The sequence below is a fragment of the Salmo salar genome, chromosome 15 (genome assembly GCF_965601325.2).
Source record: "Salmo salar chromosome 15, fSalSal1, whole genome shotgun sequence".
NCBI lineage: Eukaryota > Metazoa > Chordata > Actinopteri > Salmoniformes > Salmonidae > Salmo > Salmo salar.
The window spans coordinates 106,563,773-106,580,758 of NC_138305.1; the positions used below are offsets into that span (position 1 = coordinate 106,563,773).

A 16,986-nucleotide genomic window follows, 5' to 3' on the forward strand; every position below is an offset into this window, starting at 1 on the left:
ATGATGAAATATCTCCTAGGGTGAGAAAAAAAAACGAGTTTCCCATGACCTAATATCCCTCGCATGTTTGATCACAATGATTTTGGGTTACGATCCATGGCATGTCATCACTGTCGTGGTGATTGTTCCTTAAATTGAATTAACCACAGAGGATTGCAACGGCATTACTACACGGTGATGTACACAGCAAGCCATGTTGTGCAATGGATCACAACATGTGTGTTGTCTGTGGCTTTATATTTCATTAATAATGTACACGGTATTAGTAGATCCTATCTAAATTCTGTATCAATGTATTTAGCTTCATGTTTGTAGCTATTTGGTTCAAAGTCAGCTTTCATTCATACTCTTCTGAACCATACAACAGTTTCTGTACATGTATTTGATTACAAAAGTTGCTGTACATGTACTTGATTATTGATATGCACAAACAAAGAGCGTTTTTTGATTGGCAGTTACATAGTGTAACACATAGTAGTTATATCTTGACCCTGTTTGACCCCTGACTCGATCTGTCACAGTTTTTTTCCCAAAATCTGAAAACAGAAAAGTGGAGGCAAACTTCATTCAATAAAATGTTGCAGATACAATGTATTATTTTAAGATAACAGAAGTGCAGGTTCAAGTCCATTTTAGGTTACATTTGGTTTCCACTTGTCTTACAGTTACAAAACCACCGGCTAAACCTCACAGATGAATATGACCATTGAATAAGCATGCTATTACCACAGCTATATATTTATTTATGTGAGTCATATGTCTGCAGGGGCTTTTCCTCGAAATTCAGCACTAATAGCCAAATGTCGTACAATCTTTTGGCTTGAATAAAGCCAAAACATCCTTATTCAATCATTTCCCTAATTGTAATTGTCAAAACTTCACCAGAAATGTAGCTAAAAAAGGGTTTATTGGTAGGAAGTGATGTACTGGGCTAAATGTGTAGGTTAGTACATTTTGGAAAATCCCTGAACAATAACATAAAGCCTAGTCCCTGTGGGAGTGGTGATGACTGGTATAGGCAGAGAGGGGGTAGGGGGGTAGGTAGGAGGTAAAGAGGGTGGCTAAGACTAAGAGCATAAATACTGAACCCAAAGCACCAAGGTCACAAAGGAGAACAACTAGTCTCAAGAGCCAGCCACAACAAAGAGTTTGAACAGCAACAAGAGCCAAGGGAGAAACTGCCTTTTTTTGTGTGTGTCGGCGAAAGCATTCATCTTCATTGACTGTCTATCTGGCACATTCTTGCATCTTCTCTGTTCCTTTTTGAACTACTTTTACCTCACCTTGGTCTCACCATGAGAAGAGTTCTGGCTTTGTTTGTTTTGGGGATGTGCATGCTGAGTGGATGGTGTGTTCCCCTGAAGAAGTCTGTGTCTGTCACTTTCCCTGGAGATGTCCTCAAGAACATGACGGATACGGAGCTGGCAGAGGTGAGTAACTAATAGATAAACAGAGATTTGATATATGTCTATGAACAGATGCTTCATTTGACCTGTTTTCTGTTCTGAAGACAAAACACAAGACGTGAGGGTGGGAGATTCCTTTTATAGTCACTAAAGAAATGTGGGTATTGTCCAACATCTTCATGTTTCAATGTTATGGATTACATCAAACTAAAGGGACACAAAATTCTGCATAGTTGGACCTAATTTTATGATATGCAATAATCTCATCATTTTCTATCATCTAATCATCGTAATTTATCATCAGAACTACCTGAAGCAGACATGTATGTATTATAATTTGACCTAATTTCATGAATATCAAATAATCTCATCGTATTCATTATTTCCTACCTCCAGAGCTACTTGAAGAAGTTTGGCTACATGAACGTCCAGCACCGCAGTGGTTTCCAGTCCATGGTGTCCACCTCCAAGGCTCTGATGACAATGCAGAGGCAGATGGGGTTGGAAGAGACAGGGACGCTGGACAAGTCTACGGTAGCAGCCATGAAGGCACCTCGCTGCGGTGTCCCTGATGTACGCTCCTACCAGACCTTCGAGGGGGACCTGAAATGGGACCATCATGACATTACCTACAGGTATGGTGGAAGATGGGATAAAATAACCAATAGACTGCACAGTTATGCTCCTAATACCTCATGTTGCGTTCATCTATATTCATTAGCCCAGTAGCTAAGTGTAATGAGATGCATGTATTACCATTACAACCCTTTTCCTGACTGAGAAAGCACATCCCAGAGTTATGTCCGATGCTGTGCCTCAACAGACTTGAGTTGGCAATAGATACCTGAAATGGTGTGCACATAGAGCATTGCTTAACAATGGCCTACGATACTATCTAATTCAATCTGTGGATGTTGACTGCATAGTGAGTTTGACCGTACTATCTTGCTTTTCTCTCTAGGATCCTGAACTACTCTCCAGATATGGTAGCCTCTCTGATAGACGATGCCTTCGCCAGAGCCTTCAAGGTGTGGAGTGATGTCACCCCTCTCACCTTCACGCGACTCTTCGACGGCACCGCCGACATCATGGTGTCATTTGGAAAAGCAGGTAAGAAGGGCTGCAGTAACTGTATGCAGCCTGGGATCCAAACGGACGCTCTGTTTCACCCATTGTTTCACTTCAGTGACACGGAGCATATCATTTTGGATTCCAGGCTATGCGATATGTACCATATCATCTGCCAGCAACAATTAAACAACCTCAGCCTCCCAGAACATTTACGTTTAAAACATATCTCTAAATTAAAGAGTAGACATCCAAATAAATATTTATTGAAGAAACATGAAAGGAAGGAAGTGAATTGACCGAACGGAAATGGAATTGACCCCGACTCTGCATGAAATGAATGCCATTCATTCAATGCCTTGTTATTTTCCAGATCATGGAGACGGCTACCCCTTCGATGGTAAGGACGGCCTTCTGGCCCACGCCTTCCCCCCTGGCGAGGGCATACAGGGAGACGCCCACTTTGACGATGACGAAAACTGGACCCTCGGCAAAGGACCAGGTAAGCATGGAAGTGTATAGTCAACCCTGGCTTTTTCAGTCAGGCAGTCAGTATTTCATGGAGCTATGACTCCCCCTACTGTCCATTTTAAGCATTTTCTTGACAGAGATTGAAATGAATTATATGCCTCTGCCAACATCTCAACATCAATCTGTAGGATTGAATACTTGAGCTGCAGTGAACCATTTTATTGGCTAATTAGATGTATTTAATAATGTCGGACATAGCTATCGTTCACAATTTCACCTAATAAAAACATAACTTTTTTGTTCCAGCTGTGAAGACTAGCTTTGGCAATGCAGAGGGCGCTCTGTGCCAATTCCCTTTCTTATTCGAGGGCAAGCAGTACTCCACCTGCACCACGGAGGGGCGCTCTGACAACCTGCCCTGGTGTGCCACCACAGCCGACTACGGCAGAGACAAGAAATTTGGTTTCTGTCCAAGTGAACGTAAGATTGACAGTTAATACTTGAGAGGAATGATTGGTCAGAAAGTATTTTTGACAGAGTTTGCTATGACATGCCTCTAATCATATGCCTATCTCTCTCTCTCTCTCTCTCTCTCTCACACACACACACACACACACACAGTTCTGTACACATTCGACGGAAACAGCGACGGCAAAGCATGTGTGTTCCCCTTTGTGTTTCTCGGGGAGACATATGAAGGTTGCACGACGGAAGGCCGCAGTGATGGATACCGCTGGTGTTCCACCACAGACAACTTTGACCAGGATAAGAAATATGGCTTCTGTCCCAACAGAGGTGAGGGAGTGTCACAGTCACCACTACCAGACCTGGGTTCAAATAGTATTCTTTTTATTTCAAATATTTTGAGTGTTTGATTGAGCCTGACAGGAGTAGCAAATGGCTGTGGTTTTGGGCCTATCCATTGCACCAAGAAAAATCAATTGAGCACAGCTCAAATGAAATAGTGTTTGAACCCAGGTCTGATCGCTGTCACACATACATGAAACACTAGCCTGCCTTCAGTGACACATGTTCGCTAATAGTGTTGTGTCTGTGTTTTGACAGATACGGCTGTGATCGGTGGAAACTCTGAGGGAGAGCCGTGTCACTTCCCCTTCATCTTCCTGGGAAAGAAGTATGACTCATGCACCAGCGAGGGACGGGGAGACGGCAGGCTGTGGTGCGCTACCACCAGCGACTTTGACACAGACACGAAATGGGGCTTCTGCCAAGATAGAGGTGAGTGATACAGACAGCGTCAGTGCACCTACCGTGCTGACTCAAACTGCTGACAGTCACAGACAAACTGCTGGCTGACAGTCACAGACAAACTGCTGGCTGACAGTCACAGACAAACTGCTGGCTGACAGTCACAGACAAACTGCTGGCTGACAGTCACAGACAAACTGCTGGCTGACAGTCAGAGACAAACTGCTGGCTGACAGTCACAGACAAACTGCTGGCTGACAGTCACAGACAAACTGCTGGCTGACAGTCACAGACAAACTGCTGGCTGACAGTCAGAGACAAACTGCTGGCTGACAGTCACAGACAAACTGCTGGCTGACAGTCACAGACAAACTGCTGGCTGACAGTCACAGACAAACTGCTGGCTGACAGTCACAGACAAACTGCTGGCTGACAGTCAGAGATAACGCCAGTGCATCTATAACTGTTTCAAACTATTGTGCCGACTCGAACCGCTGAGTCAGATGATTTCCTTTCACATTGTTCTTTCCAGCATGGTTCTAGGTGGATGCATAACCAGCTCAATAGTATGGAAACTGTGTATTATAGTAGGTGCACTAGCCTGATCCCAGATCTGTTTGTTACCAGTTAGCCTGGTCCCAGACCTGTTTGTCACCAGTTAGCCTGCTCCCAGACCTGCTTGTTGCCAGTTAGCCTGGTCTCAGACCTGTTTGTTGCCAGTTAGCCTGGTCCCAGATCTGTTTGTTACCAGTTAGCCTGGTCCCAGATCTGTTTGTTACCAGTTAGCCTGGTCCCAGATCTGTTTGTTGCCAGTTAGCCTGGTCCCAGATCTGTTTGTTACCAGTTAGCCTGGTCCCAGACCTGTTTGTTGCCAGTTAGCCTGGTCCTAGATCTGATTGTTGCCAGTTAGCCTGGTCCCAGATTTGTTTGTTACCAGTTAGCCTGGTCCCAGGTCTGTTTGTTACCAGTTAGCCTGGTCCCAGATCTGTTTGTTGCCAGTTAGCCTCATCCCAGATCTGTTTGTTGCCAGTTAGCCTGATCCCAGATCTGTTTGTTGCCAGTTAGCCTGGTCCCAGATTTGTTTGTAACCAGTTAGCCTGATCCCAGATCTGTTTGTTGCCAGTTAGTAAATGTCAAGCCAAACATGACAATGAATGACGGGTAGTTAGCATGATAGCACAAACATACTGGCACCCAGGCTATAGGTGCAAACCACAGCTGACTTAATGACATGTTTCTACTCACTCTCTCCTCTCTCAGGCTACAGTCTGTTCCTGGTTGCGGCCCACGAGTTTGGTCATGCCCTGGGTCTGGATCACTCCAACATCAGAAACGCCCTCATGTATCCCATGTACAGCTACGTTGAAGACTTCTCCCTGCATCAAGATGATATTGAAGGCATTCACTATCTCTACGGTATGATATTATCACAATATGACATGATTAGAAAAGGCATTTCACTGTACTTGAAACTTGATTATGCAATATCACTAGTCCGGTCCTAGATCTGTGCTGTCTTGAGTGACAAACATACGTCAGTTTAACGTCCAGTTTTGATTTTCATCTAATTGTGAATTCAACGTGAAATCAACAACAAATGTCACTATGTCATTAGATTTAGGGATAAAATTTGGGTGAAAAAATACTAAATGCCCTTAGATTAATGATTATTTTGCAAATACGATCAGTTTTCCACATTGATTCAATGTCATCACATACATTTTTGGGGGGTTGAAATGACGTAGAAACAATGTTGATTCAACCAGTTTTTGCCAAGTGGGCTGGGACCAGGCTGCAATGTCATGTGATCATACAGGATACACAACATACAGACAACAACATAGCATTTCCCTATATTACCAAAAATTACTATAGTTAAGTGTTGTTCATTTCATTTCATTGCATTAATTTCCAATATCTTCCCACCCAGGATCCAAGACAGGCCCTAACCCCAGCGATGAGCCCAAGCCTGAGCCTGACACCCCTACCACTGAGTCCACTACCACTACCACCACACACCCCGTGGACCCTTCCCAGAACGCCTGCCAGATTGACAAATTCGACACCATCACAGAAATTGATGGAGACCTGCACTTCTTCAAGGATAGGTGAGCAACCTTTACACTGGTAAAAAAAAAAAAAAAAGATTTCTTTGCGGTTCAACAGTACAACCTTTTTTAGGGCTGTGACGTTAAATGGGTGTGTGCCCTTTTAAGAGCACACAAGAGTTCAAATCAAATCAAATTTTATTTGTCACATGCAGCCGAATACAACAGGTGTAGACCTTACAGTGAAATACTTACTTACAAGCCCTTAACCAACAATGCAGTTTAAAGAAAATACCTAAAAAAAAAAATAAGAATAACAAATAATTAAAGAGCAGCAGTAAATAACAATAGCGGGGCTATATACAGGGGGAACAGGTACAGAGTCAATGTGCGGGGGCACCGGTGTCGAGGTAATTGATGGAATATGTACATGTAGGTAGAGTTATTAAAGTGACTATGCATAGATGATAACAGAGACTAGCAGCAGCGTAGTCTGGGTATCCATTTGATTAGCTGTTCAGGAGTCTTATGGTTTGGGGGTAAAAGCTGTTTAGAAGCCTCTTGGACCTAGACTCTGTTCTCCGGTACCGCTTACTGTGCGGTAGCAGAGAGAACAGTCTACGACTAGGGTGGCTGGAGTCTAGGACAATTTTTTATGGGCAAAGGGAGAGATACCCAGAGAGAGAAACAGGATAGAGTTATGGGATAAGGGAGAGATATCCAGAGAGAGATATCCAGAGAGAGAAACAGGATAGAGTTATGGGATAAGGGAGAGAGAAACAGGATAGAGTTATGGGATAAGGGAGAGATAACCAGAGAGAGATATCCAGAGAGAGAAACAGGATAGAGTTGTGGGATAAGGGAGAGAGAAACAGGATAGAGTTATGGGATAAGGGAGAGATAACCAGAGAGAGATATCCAGAGAGAGAAACAGGATAGAGTTGTGGGATAAGGGAGAGAGAACCAGAGAGAGAAACAGGATAGAGTTATGGGATAAGGGAGAGAGAACCAGAGAGAGAAACAGGATAGAGTTATGGGATAAGGGAGAGATAACCAGAGAGATAAACAGGATAGAGTTATGGGATAAGGGAGAGATAACCAGAGAGAGAAACAGGATAGAGTTATGGGATAAGGGAGAGAGAACCAGAGAGAGAAACAGGATAGAGTTATGGGATAAGGGAGAGATAACCAGAGAGAGAAACAGGATAAACGATGTAAGATTACAGGACAGAATGCAAATAAACGAGCCCATGGTTCACATATTCCTCCCGCTGGAGTCCCCTCTTACTACTAAGCACAGCTACCCGACGACGGCCATTAAAGTTAATGAACACTTCTTGGTTCTTTCTAGCACCATTTCTTCTAACAGTGTAGCCCATTATCTTACAATGTAAATAATAGCGTTGCAATGTAGCTAAATTCATCATTGTGCTGTTTTTGCTGAATCCAATAGGCAATATTGGAGGTTGTCGAGCAAGACCGATGGTAAACTGGAGGGTCCGTTCTCCATGTCAAAGAGGTGGCCGGCTGTGCCAGCCGTCGTTGACACGGCCTTCGAGGACCTTGTGACCAGGAAAATCTACTTCTTCTCAGGTAAACAGAATATACACACACACACACCATTTTTTATTTAACTAGGCAAGTCAGTTAAGAACAAATTCTTACTTACAACGACGGTCTAGGAACAGTGAGTTAAACTGCCTTGTTCAGGAGAAGAACAACTGATTTTTACTTTGTCAGTTTGGGGATTCAATCTAGCAACCTTTCGGTTACTGGCCCAACGCTCTAACCACTAGGCTACCTGCCTCCCCTACACTCTAACCACTAGGCTACCTGCCGCCCCTACACTCTAACCACTAGGTTACCTGCCGCCCCTACACTCTAACCACTAGGCTACCTGCCGCCCCTACACTCTAACCACTAGGCTACCTGCCTCCCCTACACTCTAACCACTAGGCCACCTGCCGCCCCTACACTCTAACCACTAGGCTACCTGCCCCCCTACACTCTAACCACTAGGCTACCTGCCGCCCCTACACTCTAACCACTAGGCTACCTGCCGCCCCTACACTCTAACCACTAGGCCACCTGCCCCCCCCACACTCTAACCACTAGGCTACCTGCCGCCCCTACACTCTAACCACTAGGCCACCTGCCCCCCCCCCCCACACTCTAACCACTAGGCCACCTGCCCCCCCCACACTCTAACCACTAGGCCACCTGCCCCCCCCCACACTCTAACCACTAGGCTACCTGCCGCCCCTACACTCTAACCACTAGGCTACCTGCCGCCCCTACACTCTAACCACTAGGCTACCTGCCGCCCCTACACTCTAACCACTAGGCTACCTGCCGCCCCTACACTCTAACCACTAGGCTACCTGCCGCCCCACATCACTCCAAGTAGCATCACTCTAAGCGACATCACTCTAACCTTTGTCTCTGTTGTCCCACAGGCACCAGGTTCTGGGTGTATACAGGACAGAGTTTCCTGGGACCCCGCAGCATTGAGAAACTGGGTCTGTCCTCCACTGTAGAGAAGGTGGAGGGAGCAATGCAGAGAGGGAAAGGCAAGGTGCTGCTCTTCAGTGGAGAGAACTACTGGAGGTGAGTCAATCCCGAGGTCACATGGGAGGACATGGTGTTGAGATAAGGTTCTGGGTTCAAGTTTCGAAGGGATCACACGCATACTAAAAATGTATGCATTGACTGTATTGTAAATTGCTTTGGTTTAAAAGTGACTGCTAAGTGGCAGAATATTATTAGCTGTATTATCATTTCATACAGCAAAACCTCAAATGTAACTAGAAGTGGATCAGTAGAACTGAATGGAGGATTAGATGTATAACTATTTACTGTATCTGTAGGTCTGTGTTGTAATAACCAAACCAAATGTGTCTGATCCTTACAGGCTGGATGTGGAGGGCCAGCAAATTGACAAGGGATATCCTCGCCTCACAGACCAGGTCTTTGGAGGAGTTCCCCTTGATGCCCATGATGTGTTCCAATTCAAGGGTAAATATTCAACTATATTCCTCCACTCACACTGTAGGCTTTTGATAAGAAACAGCATAAGTATTGCAGCAAACTGACAGTTTATCCTTTTGATAAGGGGATGTACACGGATTATTCCAGTTCTTAGGGTGGATCCTTATTTGTAATGGGGATGCTCAGCCAGCCTTCTGCAATTGGAACCATGACATCAAGACACTTCACACTGCTGTGTACCATCATGTGTACTAAACACACAACACATAAAACAAGATTAATCCTTGTGATTGTTTGTATTGTAGGCAACTCCTACTTCTGCAGGGATCGTTTCTACTGGCGAATGAACTCCAAGAGACAGGTGGACCGTGTGGGATACGTGACGTATGATCTCCTGAACTGTAGTGACTCTAACTAGGGCACTGAAGATTGAAGAACCCTTTCAATAGGGCCTCTTAGAGTAGGGTAACAGATCTGTTTGTGCCGTCTTGCCAATTTATACATTTACATTGAAAATAATTTAGCAGACACTTATCCAGAGCGACATGAGAATGACGGCGAGTGCTTAAGGTACGGTTTGTGTTTATGCAGTGCCATTTGGAAAGTTTAAATGTCCCCACAGTTTGTGTGCTTTGTAAAATTGTTGGTCACCTTCCATGTACCAACGGTAGAATCAGGTCCTAAAATATGCTACACATGTATGGGTACTTTCCTTCGAACGGTGTGTGAGTTAACAGGTTCTTGTCATCTAACCTAGACTAGGGTCCAGAGAGATATAACCACAGCCCTGAAATAACAACAGCCCCAGCAGAACCGAATCACAATCTGTTGTGGCTTTAACCTGTCTCCCTGGCGCAGATATTTTGGATGAAACATGAATTTATATTTATTTATATTGCTCTTTGGTTTTATTTTTGTGTTCAACAATACAATGTGTTTATTTAGAGTTATTTAATATTTTTGAACTGGCTCAAAAGCCATGTATTTTGCACTGGATGGCACACCATGGTATCTCTCACTTAAGTTATTTTGTGTGTAAATCAATGTTTTGTATTAAAACAGAACTGAAAATTCAATAAACAAATTGCACTTCATTATCAGTCCTTGTCTATGTAACCATGTAGCTAGCTAATCATCTTGTGCAGCTGTCTTACTCTCTGCTGTCAACACAATGAGGTTCCGCATAAACACACAACAAAACTATAAATGCAACATGTAAAGTGTTGGTCCCATGTTTCATGAGCTGAAATAAAATATCCAGACATTTTCCATACACACAAAAAAGCTTATTTCTCAAATTTTGTGCACAAACTTGTTTACATCCGTTAGTGAGCATTTCTCCTTTGCCAAGATAATCCTTCCACCTGACAGGTGTGGCATATCAAGAAGCTGATTAAACACCATGCTCATTACACATATGCACCTTGTGCTGGGGACAATCAAATTATAATTTCTCTACCATAAGCCTCCTCCAATGTCATTTTAGAGATTTTGGCAGTACGTCCAACCCGGCCTCACAACCGCAGACCACGTACGTGTATGGCGTTGTCTGGGTGAGCGGTTTGCTGATGTCAACGTTGTGAACAGAGTGCCCCATGGTGGCAGTGGGGTTATGGTATGGGCAGGCATAAGCTACAGACAAACAAAATGGCATTTTATCAATGACAATTTGAATGCACAGAGATACCGTGGAAAGATCCTGAGGCCTATTTTCGTACCATTCATCCACCGCCATCACCTCATGTTTCAGCATGATAATGCATGGCCTGATGTCAGAAGAATCTGTACACAATTCCTGGAATCTGAAAATGTCCCAGTTCTTCCATGGCCTGCATACTCAGACATGTAACCCGTTGAGCAGGTTTGGGATGCTCTGGATCGAGGTGTATGACAGTGTGTTCCAGTTCCAGCCAATATCCAGTATCTTCGCACAGCCATTGAAGAGGAGTGGAACAACAGTCCACAGGCCGCAATCAACAGCCTGATCAACTCTATGGAGATGTGTTGCACTGTATTCCCACACATGTGAAATCCATAGATTAGGGCTAACGAATTTATTTAAAGTGACTGATTTCCTTATATGAACTGTAACTCAGTAAAATCTTTTGAAATTGAGCTATGCCTGTTTTTATGTTGAAATTCCACACAGCAGACAGAGCCAGAGAGACTGAGCCAACCATCCAGCGTTATTAGCCACTGCCATTATGTAAATAGACACATTGTATAATCTAACCAAACATCAAGCTACTATTTACAACTATAGTAGAACATTTGTAGTCATAACTACCGATTTTCCGAAACATTGCAACATGTTTGCGCTACAATTTGTATTGTTACTGGGCCCCAGTACGCCGCTCGTTGGTAAATTATCTAATACGCCTTCATCTGGAAACAATAGTCCTGTAATTTCCCATACGGTGCTCTATAGAATCTAACCGTTTAACAATAATTAAGACCTGCCCTTAATATCATGAAAAAAACAAGGAGCACATTTTAAAAACATCTTCCACTTTTCAGTAAAACAGAGAAATAAGATCCGGTCGGTCAAACAGGAAGTGAGGAGATACTGATGGCGCCCGACTAGAATGGAGGAGCAATTATCGCGTACAACTTCTTATACAGTTTGGCGTGTCTACTAAGTCATAAACAAATTCAACTCACAATACACAGTAAGTAAAAAATCTCAAGGAATCTCGTGTTATATAGATACATTTATTAAACATTTTCTTCAGGGACGGACGTTGGACGGTCTGTCTTTTTTCGCTGAGGCCCTCGAGGTCCCTCCGCCTTTAGTAGTTTCTAGAATGCCTGAATGCAAAAAACGTGGGCTCGCAGAGCAGGCAGGAGAGAGGGCAGCTCGGCCTGTTTTAAATCCATTAAGAAGGGTCGTTGCTCTGCTTACACGCTGAATGCAAGTTGTGTTTAGTTAGACCTGTCAACATTATAAAAGGACAATAATGGCTCGTTTGCGCTATTATACCAACAGCGAAGCATAGAACTATGACACTGACCTTGTTGATGTGCAACCTCATGTCAGGTTTATTAGCAGGATCTGAAACGACTTGTCCGAGAGTTAGTTAGCTGGCTAACTAACCTTGTTGTCTTCCCAGAAAAACGACTATTACTAGTTTAGCTACTAGGTAGTATATTTGCTTCTCAAGGTCGCCAATGTGCAGTCTAAGAGCAAAGAAGAAGGAAACCACGTCCAGCGCAATTAAGAGTTACAGTTAGCGATGAAGCTAGCAAGCTCTCCAATACAGTCTGTTCCATCTAGTGTCAGCAATATTTACCTCCACACTGACTTCTCTAATGAACCTCACAAATGCTACTCTACACAAACTCCTTAATTTATTTGCAATAATCTGCAATTCTTCAAAAATAAGTGGCAATTCACACAATCAATATCCAATAAAAGGTACACATATTTTGTGTAAAAGTACACTCCCTGTGAATGAATAGGCTTATGCCAGAAGATTGATAATGAGTACATGTATGATAGTTAAATTGGTATCCATCGTCATGTCTCTGTAGTGTGGATGGCTCCTGAGTGGCACAGTGGTCTAATGCACTGCATCTCAGTGCATTAGAGGCGTCACTACAGACCCTGGTTCGATTCCAGGCTGTAACACAACCGGCCGTGATTGGGAGTCCCATAGGGCGGCGCACAATTGGCCCAGCGTTGTGTAGGTTAGGGTTTGGCTGGGGTAGGCCATCATTTTAAGGGACTTGCTTAGTTAAATAAAGGTAAAATAAAAAAATTTTAAAAGGGGGTTAGAGCTCAGATGTCTCAAGGGTTAGAACATGATGTTGACAATACCAAGGTTGTGGGTTTGATTCCCACTCATAAGTCCTGTGTGTCTCAGTTGGTAGGGCATGGTGTTTGCAATGCCAGGGTTGTGGGTTTGATTCCCCACCGGGGACCAGTATGAAAATGTACGTACTCACTACTGTATGTCGCTCTGGATAAGCGCGTCTGCTAAATTACTAAAACCCCCAAAAATGGGGGGGAAACTAATGTTCCCTCTAAGGAAAATGCAGTTGTTCTATTCTAAAAGCTAATGACCATATTATTTTATATCCTAGATGGAAGGGGAGATCGAGGTGGAGAGCAGCAGTGATGTTGGTCCGTCAGGGTCTGGGATGGAGGAGCCGTCAGAGAGCGGTATGGGCATGGAGTCGTCGGAGGCCATGTCTGCAGACAGCAGCGACGCAGCAGCGCCACACGCCTCCCGCCACCACAGCCAGCACCGCCATGGGCACGGTCACCATGGCCAGGCCCCAGAGTCAGACTGCCATGTGGGACAAAGCTCAGAGGGTATCCTGGTAAGAACAACAACACTATGTGAACTGTTCAGAATCCTTAAACTTTATTGCTATTCATCATCAAATCAAATTGCACATGCTTGGTAAACAACAGGTGTGGACTAACAGTGAAATGCTTACTTACAGGCCCTTCCCAACAATGCAGAGAGAAAGAAAATAGAGAAATAATCGAAAATTAAAACATGTAATAATTTATACACAATGTGTAACTATAACTAGGCTTTATACACAAGGTACCAGTACCGAGTCGATGTGCAGGGATATGAGGTAAATTAGGTACATATAACTAGGAATACAGTGACAGATGATAAACAGTAGCAGCAGCGTATGTGATGAGTCAAAAAAGTTTGTGCAAAAAGAGTCAATGCAGATAGTTAACCAAATAGCTAACCTAACAACTATTTAACAGTCTTATGGCTTGGGGGTAGAAGCTGTTCAGGGTCCTGTTGGTTCCAGATTTTGTGCATTGGTATTGCTTGCCGTGCGGAGAAAACAGTCTATGACTTGGCTGAAGTCTTCAACAATTTGTAGGGCCTTCCTCTGACACTGCCAGGTATAGAGGTCCTGGACGGCAGGGAGCTCGGCCCAGTGATGTACTGGGCCATACTCACCACCCTCTGTAGCGCCGTGCGGTCTGATGCCGAGCAGTTGCCATACCAGGCGGTGATGCAGCCAGTCAAGATGCTTTCAATGGTGCAGCTGTAGAACTTTTTGAGGATCTGAGGACCCATGCCAAATCTTTTCAGCCTCCTGAGGGTGAAGAGGCGTTGTTGTGCTTTTTTCACAACTGTGTTGGTGTGTTTGGACCATGATACAAGAGATTAAAAACATTCAATCTGTAATGGTAATACAAGGGAAGCCTGTGTGTTTGTAATGATAATCATAATACATTTTTAATAAAGCACTTTTCAAGAATCCAAAGACTAGTCAGTGGTTCAGTGTTTGAATGGCTTGGTAGGGGCTCTGGTAATATGTTTCCGTTAGTCTCTATCTCCCTGCCTCTCACGCCTGTTTCTGTGTTTCCAGGCGTTCCTACCAGAGACCAGCTCCAGCACAGACGTCACCCACCACAGAGCCACCGTCCACCTCCCAGACTCCTCCTCTGTGGCCCAGTCCACCAGCGTCTCCACCGTAACCCAGTCCATCCTGGTGTCCGGGTCGGCCCAGGTGAGCATCTCTAATATTCAAGAGCACCCTGGTTGACCCCCATTGCCAGCCTAGCTACCGGTCGTACTAGCTACCGGCCGGCCTAGCTACCGGTCGGCCTAGCTACCGGCCGGCCTAGCTACCGGCCGGCCTAGCTACCGGCCGGCCTAGCTACCGGCCGGCCTAGCTACCGGCCGTATTTGACAGGTGGCAGTTTATGCCGGTCAACAGGCAGAGCTAACTGAAGTAGAGATTATATTTAACACTGCATTGTCAAAGAGGAGATGGCTTTTGCCAAATTCAGACCCATGTTACTTACCCAGAAAAATTCTGAATTACAAATCAACCCGGCATATGGAAACGAGTGGTCTTCCGTTAAACATTATTGGCACCATAGCGGACACTATCCGGGAAGAGGGTTAGTGCTATTCTGGATCCTTGGGATGTCCCTACCCTAACCATAAAAGCAAGTCGTTGTTTTTAGCTAGATTCTAGATCAAAGTAATTGATTAGTTATTGTGAGAGGAGACTAAACCTTTTTATTTCATTATCCTAGTAAATCAAATTACATTTTATTAGTCACATACACATATTTAGCAGATGTTATTGCGGGTGTAGCGAAATGATTGTGTTTCTAGCTCCAACAGTGCAGTAATATCTAACAATTCACAACAATACACACACATCTAAAAGTAAAATAATGAAATTAAGATATTTATAAATATGAAGCATCAGTTCATAGTTAGCATGTTACCTTATTACAATATGTAATGTTGTTAGCTACATAGGTTTCTATTATTATCTGTTAGCTGAATGCAGTAGTGGATTCGTTTAGAGTTGCAGTTAAATACAATAAAGGTTATGTTTTAATCACCTATGTAAATATTTTTGCTGTTGCCTTTTTTACATTTTTATACAGTCAATGTTCTGTTTTGTATGTTACATTTGTTTGTTCAAAACAAATTACCTTTATTTGTACAGTAAATAGATTTGCAGTTGCACTTTTGCATACAGTTATTAAAATTGTTCTTTAATTCTGTCGTGCCCACTGTTTTGTGATGCATTCTATATCAAGCTAACAACTGATGACAATTTAAGAATAATAGTCATTTGTAGTTAAAAAATATATATTGTCTGTGCTCCTTACTTTTTGAAGTTAGGAGCACCAGTGATACCAATGACAAAATGTAATTTAGATCCCTGACTGTTGTGTTGAATGTCACTGACTAAGTGGCTTTGGTATAAAAGCGTCTGCTAAACGGGATACTGTATATTGTGTAACAGGTGATGGTCCACTCCAGTGCAGCGGTGTCAGACTGCGGGGGCATGATGGTGTCTGATTCCACAGCCTCTACCTCCTCAGACCTGGGATCAGCCATAGACAAGATCATAGAGTCCACCATCGGACCTGACATCATGAACGGTGAGGGAATGAAAACCTTTGCCCCCCCCCCCCCCACGAAGGAAATTTGATTCCTAGTAATCATGAAAATATATATATAGAACAATAGACACAAACGTAACAAACAATGTGAGTACAAATACACCATTCAGGTAAATATTTTTTGGGGTTGTTGTGATTCCTTTGGAGAACTGACTACACACTGTAACCTGTCCATCATAGCCAATATCTAAGTATCACTGTTCTCCAGGATGTATAGCAGTGACCAGTGCAGAGGACAGCGTTGCAGAGACCAGTGAGGGGCAGTATTTGATACTACAAGGACCAGACGATGGTGAGCTTTTCTCTGAGGCCTCTTTGGTATCGACTGTTTCTGTTAGTTCATCCAAGTAGCACACTATATTACTTTCAGTGGTTTACAGCAGTGCTTCCCAAACGGGTTTAGAGCAGTGGTTCCCAAACGGGTTTAGAGCAGTGGTTCCCAAACGGGTTTAGGGCAGTGGTTCCCAAACGGGTTTAGGGCAGTGGTTCCCAAACTGTGGCAAAGGGTCGGCAGGGGGGAGCAGGATTCCCCAATGCTGGAATGGGGGGAGGGGGGGGTCTGAGTGCAAAACGTTTTGGAAACTCTTATTTAGAGAACCAATGTTTCAGCAGCCAGTACGTTGTACATAGGAAAGTACATTTTGTTTTTTTGTGGGAACACAACATGCCTGTCTCTTTCCAGGGGCCCCTATGGTAGCCCACATGTCGTCCTCGGCTCTGTCCAGCCATCACCGCATCGCCATCGAGGCTCTGGGAGAGGGTCCTACCTCCACCTGCCACGACCAGGGGGACATGCAGGGTATGAAATATGCAACCTATGCCAGTGTATGTTCTTTGTAATGTTTTTTATGGAAGAAAAGCTTCATAAAGATTTCAAGTGAGT

General features: G+C 43.9%; 2 protein-coding genes across 5 annotated transcripts in view; both read left to right on the top strand.

Moving 5' to 3' along the window:
• Positions 1 to 1,115: 1,115 nt before the first annotated feature.
• mmp9 (matrix metallopeptidase 9) lies at positions 1,116 to 10,287 on the top strand. Its single transcript, NM_001140457.1, is given in 13 exon segments — positions 1,116 to 1,430; positions 1,803 to 2,041; positions 2,368 to 2,516; positions 2,848 to 2,976; positions 3,252 to 3,425; positions 3,567 to 3,740; positions 4,011 to 4,184; positions 5,415 to 5,570; positions 6,085 to 6,262; positions 7,656 to 7,795; positions 8,659 to 8,809; positions 9,114 to 9,217; positions 9,496 to 10,287. Coding segments are annotated over 13 exon segments (2,016 nt in total). The 5' UTR covers positions 1,116 to 1,295; the 3' UTR covers positions 9,609 to 10,287.
• A 1,447-nt stretch (positions 10,288 to 11,734) lies between these two features.
• The window catches only part of znf335 (zinc finger protein 335), a 35,628-nt gene continuing 30,376 nt past the window's right edge, over positions 11,735 to 16,986 (top strand). For all 4 annotated transcript variants that reach the window (XM_045696445.2, XM_082962246.1, XM_082962247.1 and 1 more), the window contains exons 1-6: positions 11,735 to 11,859; positions 13,274 to 13,513; positions 14,540 to 14,680; positions 15,944 to 16,082; positions 16,312 to 16,395; positions 16,786 to 16,902. In XM_045696445.2, coding sequence (XP_045552401.2) covers positions 13,274 to 13,513; positions 14,540 to 14,680; positions 15,944 to 16,082; positions 16,312 to 16,395; positions 16,786 to 16,902 — 721 coding nt within the window. In that variant the 5' untranslated portion in view covers positions 11,735 to 11,859. The remainder of the gene's footprint in view (positions 11,860 to 13,273; positions 13,514 to 14,539; positions 14,681 to 15,943; positions 16,083 to 16,311; positions 16,396 to 16,785; positions 16,903 to 16,986) is intronic.